The sequence below is a fragment of the Pteropus vampyrus genome, unplaced genomic scaffold, assembly GCF_000151845.1.
Source record: "Pteropus vampyrus isolate Shadow unplaced genomic scaffold, Pvam_2.0 Scaffold29, whole genome shotgun sequence".
Classification (NCBI taxonomy): Eukaryota; Metazoa; Chordata; class Mammalia; order Chiroptera; family Pteropodidae; genus Pteropus; species Pteropus vampyrus.
Genome location: NW_011888810.1, coordinates 5,526,885 through 5,529,213, shown reverse-complemented (window position 1 = coordinate 5,529,213; position 2,329 = coordinate 5,526,885). Strand labels below are relative to the sequence as shown.

Here is a 2,329-nt window from a genome sequence, read left to right as displayed (position 1 = left end):
GGCTTGAGCTTATTAACACCAGCGTGCTAGGGTTGGTAGCAAGTGTTTGGAAGTCTTTTGCCCCAACTCTGTGCTGTTGACCTTGAAGCCAAGATGGATGGGAAGGAAGGCTTCTCCATACAGAACGTTGCTAATGGGGCTGTAAGAAGGTAGAGATAACTCCACTAAAGAGAAAGTGACCTCCTGTCACTTGAGAACTTGAAAGCTGCCACCCACAAAATGAAAGCAGTATTTCCCCCATTTCTCTAATGAGGCCAATACCAGTCTGGTTGGACAGAAGTGACAACTGTCCTGCCAGGCTTTTAACAGGATGAGGCAGGCGGAAGGTCTCTGTTGGCTCTCACCACACTCAGAATTACATCTAGAAGCCTCCACTATGTCCCAGGAGGCCCTGATTGATCTGTACCTCCCCTTCCCCCCACCTCACCTCCTGCTACTTCCCACTTGCTTACTATACTCAGACCTGCCACAACAGCCCCTCGGCCATTACTTTGGACAAGTGCTTCCCTCGCTCCTACTAAAGGGACCATGCACTTGTCCCTCTGCTTGTCAGGGTTCCTCCCTCCACACCCCTCACCCCCACAGAACTGCAGGGCTTCCATCCCTCTCTTCATCTGGGGACTTTCCATAATTCAAGAAGTACCTTCTACCCTTTCACTCTTCAATCCCTTGCTTTATTTCCCTTTACAGCAGTTACTGCCACCCACATTGATAGCATATATCTTTGTTTAATGTCCATATCTCTCATCCAGAATGTAAACCCTGCAAGGGTCTCTTACAGAGCCCGTGCCATACAACAGGCAGTCAGTAAATGCCTGTTGATTGATAGCAGCAGAGACAGTGCCAATACCCACTCTCCCTCCATTTGTCTTGGACAGCCAGGCATCTGACTTCTCTGGATCAATCTATCCTTCTGCAGAGGGAAGCCTGGAGCCACAGATAGAAGACCTAATTAACCGGATTAATGAGCTTCAGCAAGGTAAACTCTGGGTCCTAGGCTGGCCAGCTGTCCAGGAAGGACCTGGACTTTGAATGCTTCCATTTCCTCATCTATAAAATCCAACCCCCTCCAGGTTGTTTGAAGAAGAGTGTGCAATGTCACAATCTGAGAGAGAATAGCAAGGCTAGAGACTGTACTCACACAGTGTCTTCTTCCTTTCTGTGGCCCAGCAAAGAAGAAATCCAGTGAAGAATTGGGAGAAGCCCAAGGTCTCTGGGAGACGCTGCACAGGGAATTGGACTCCTGTAAGTGATTCCTGCCGATATTCCTGCGCACACCTCAGAGTCCTTGCACAGGCTGTTCCCTCTACCTGCAATGCTCTTATTCCCTATAATCCAGATTTCTCTTGCTATCTCCAGTCATCTTTTAGCTCTCAGCTCAAATTCACCCTACCTTGATGGTCTCATGTGAAAACAGAATACCACCTTATGTCACTCACACTATTGTTTGACTTGTTTCTTCCCAGCCTTTATTTCTTTCTGACTTGGTACATTTATTTATTTCTAGACATCTCCCCGCTCAGTATAAACCTTATGCATTCTGCAGAGTCTTTACTCCTTTGGCATTTACAGGGAATATGGGCATTGAGGGGGAGAAGCTGGATCAGGATGGTCTCCAGTGGGAGATGGGTGCAGATGGCAAGAACACACTTCCCTTCCCCTCCCCCGGGGCTCTACCGGACTTTCCATGTGACCTTGAGCATGCCCAGGATATAGCCCCTTCCTTGGAGGCTCAAAGTGTCACTGTGTTTTCCAGTGAATGGAGAGAAAGTGCACCTAGAGGAAGTCTTGAGCAAAAAGCAAGGTATTTACCAGCTGCTCTGTCTTCATTATTCTACCCCACCACTCCAGAAAAGCCCACAGTCCCCAGACCAGCCGGCAGAACCTCACTGAAACCTGTGTCAGTATGTTTCCCTCTCTGCTCAAGTCTCTTGGTTGCTATCTGACTTGAAGTAAACACCTAAGTCAGTGCCCTCCAATGCCCATCACCTCCACCCAAGCCTGACTCCCCAACAGCTCTCACAGGCCCCTCTTGGTTCCTCTCCCTACAGAAGCACTGAGGATCCTCCAGCTGCATTGCCAGATGAAAGACAGCGAGGCTCAGAGGTAAGAGGTCCTACCCAGCTCTTCCCCACCTTATTCCCCAGCCTGAAGGAGGAGGAAGCAAGAACTAGGGAAAGTAAATATTGGACACACATTCTTCATTTCCCCTTTCTAGAAAACAGACTAGCTGAACAAGAGACTTCCATGCTCATCTCTGATAGTAGATGGTGGTATGAAGATTAACTCATGCATTTAATCATTCATTGCTAGTTTCTGTATAAAAAAA

The 2,329-nt window shown here is 48.1% G+C and overlaps 1 protein-coding gene across 1 annotated transcript in view; it reads left to right on the top strand.

Annotated features, from left to right (window-relative positions):
* The window catches only part of SYCE1L (synaptonemal complex central element protein 1 like), a 55,677-nt gene that overhangs the window by 7,165 nt on the left and 46,183 nt on the right, over nucleotides 1-2,329 (top strand). Inside the window, exons 3-6 of the mRNA XM_011356686.2 lie at nucleotides 920-979; nucleotides 1,171-1,245; nucleotides 1,757-1,804; nucleotides 2,052-2,106. Of these exons, the coding sequence (XP_011354988.1) occupies nucleotides 920-979; nucleotides 1,171-1,245; nucleotides 1,757-1,804; nucleotides 2,052-2,106 (238 nt within the window). The remainder of the gene's footprint in view (nucleotides 1-919; nucleotides 980-1,170; nucleotides 1,246-1,756; nucleotides 1,805-2,051; nucleotides 2,107-2,329) is intronic.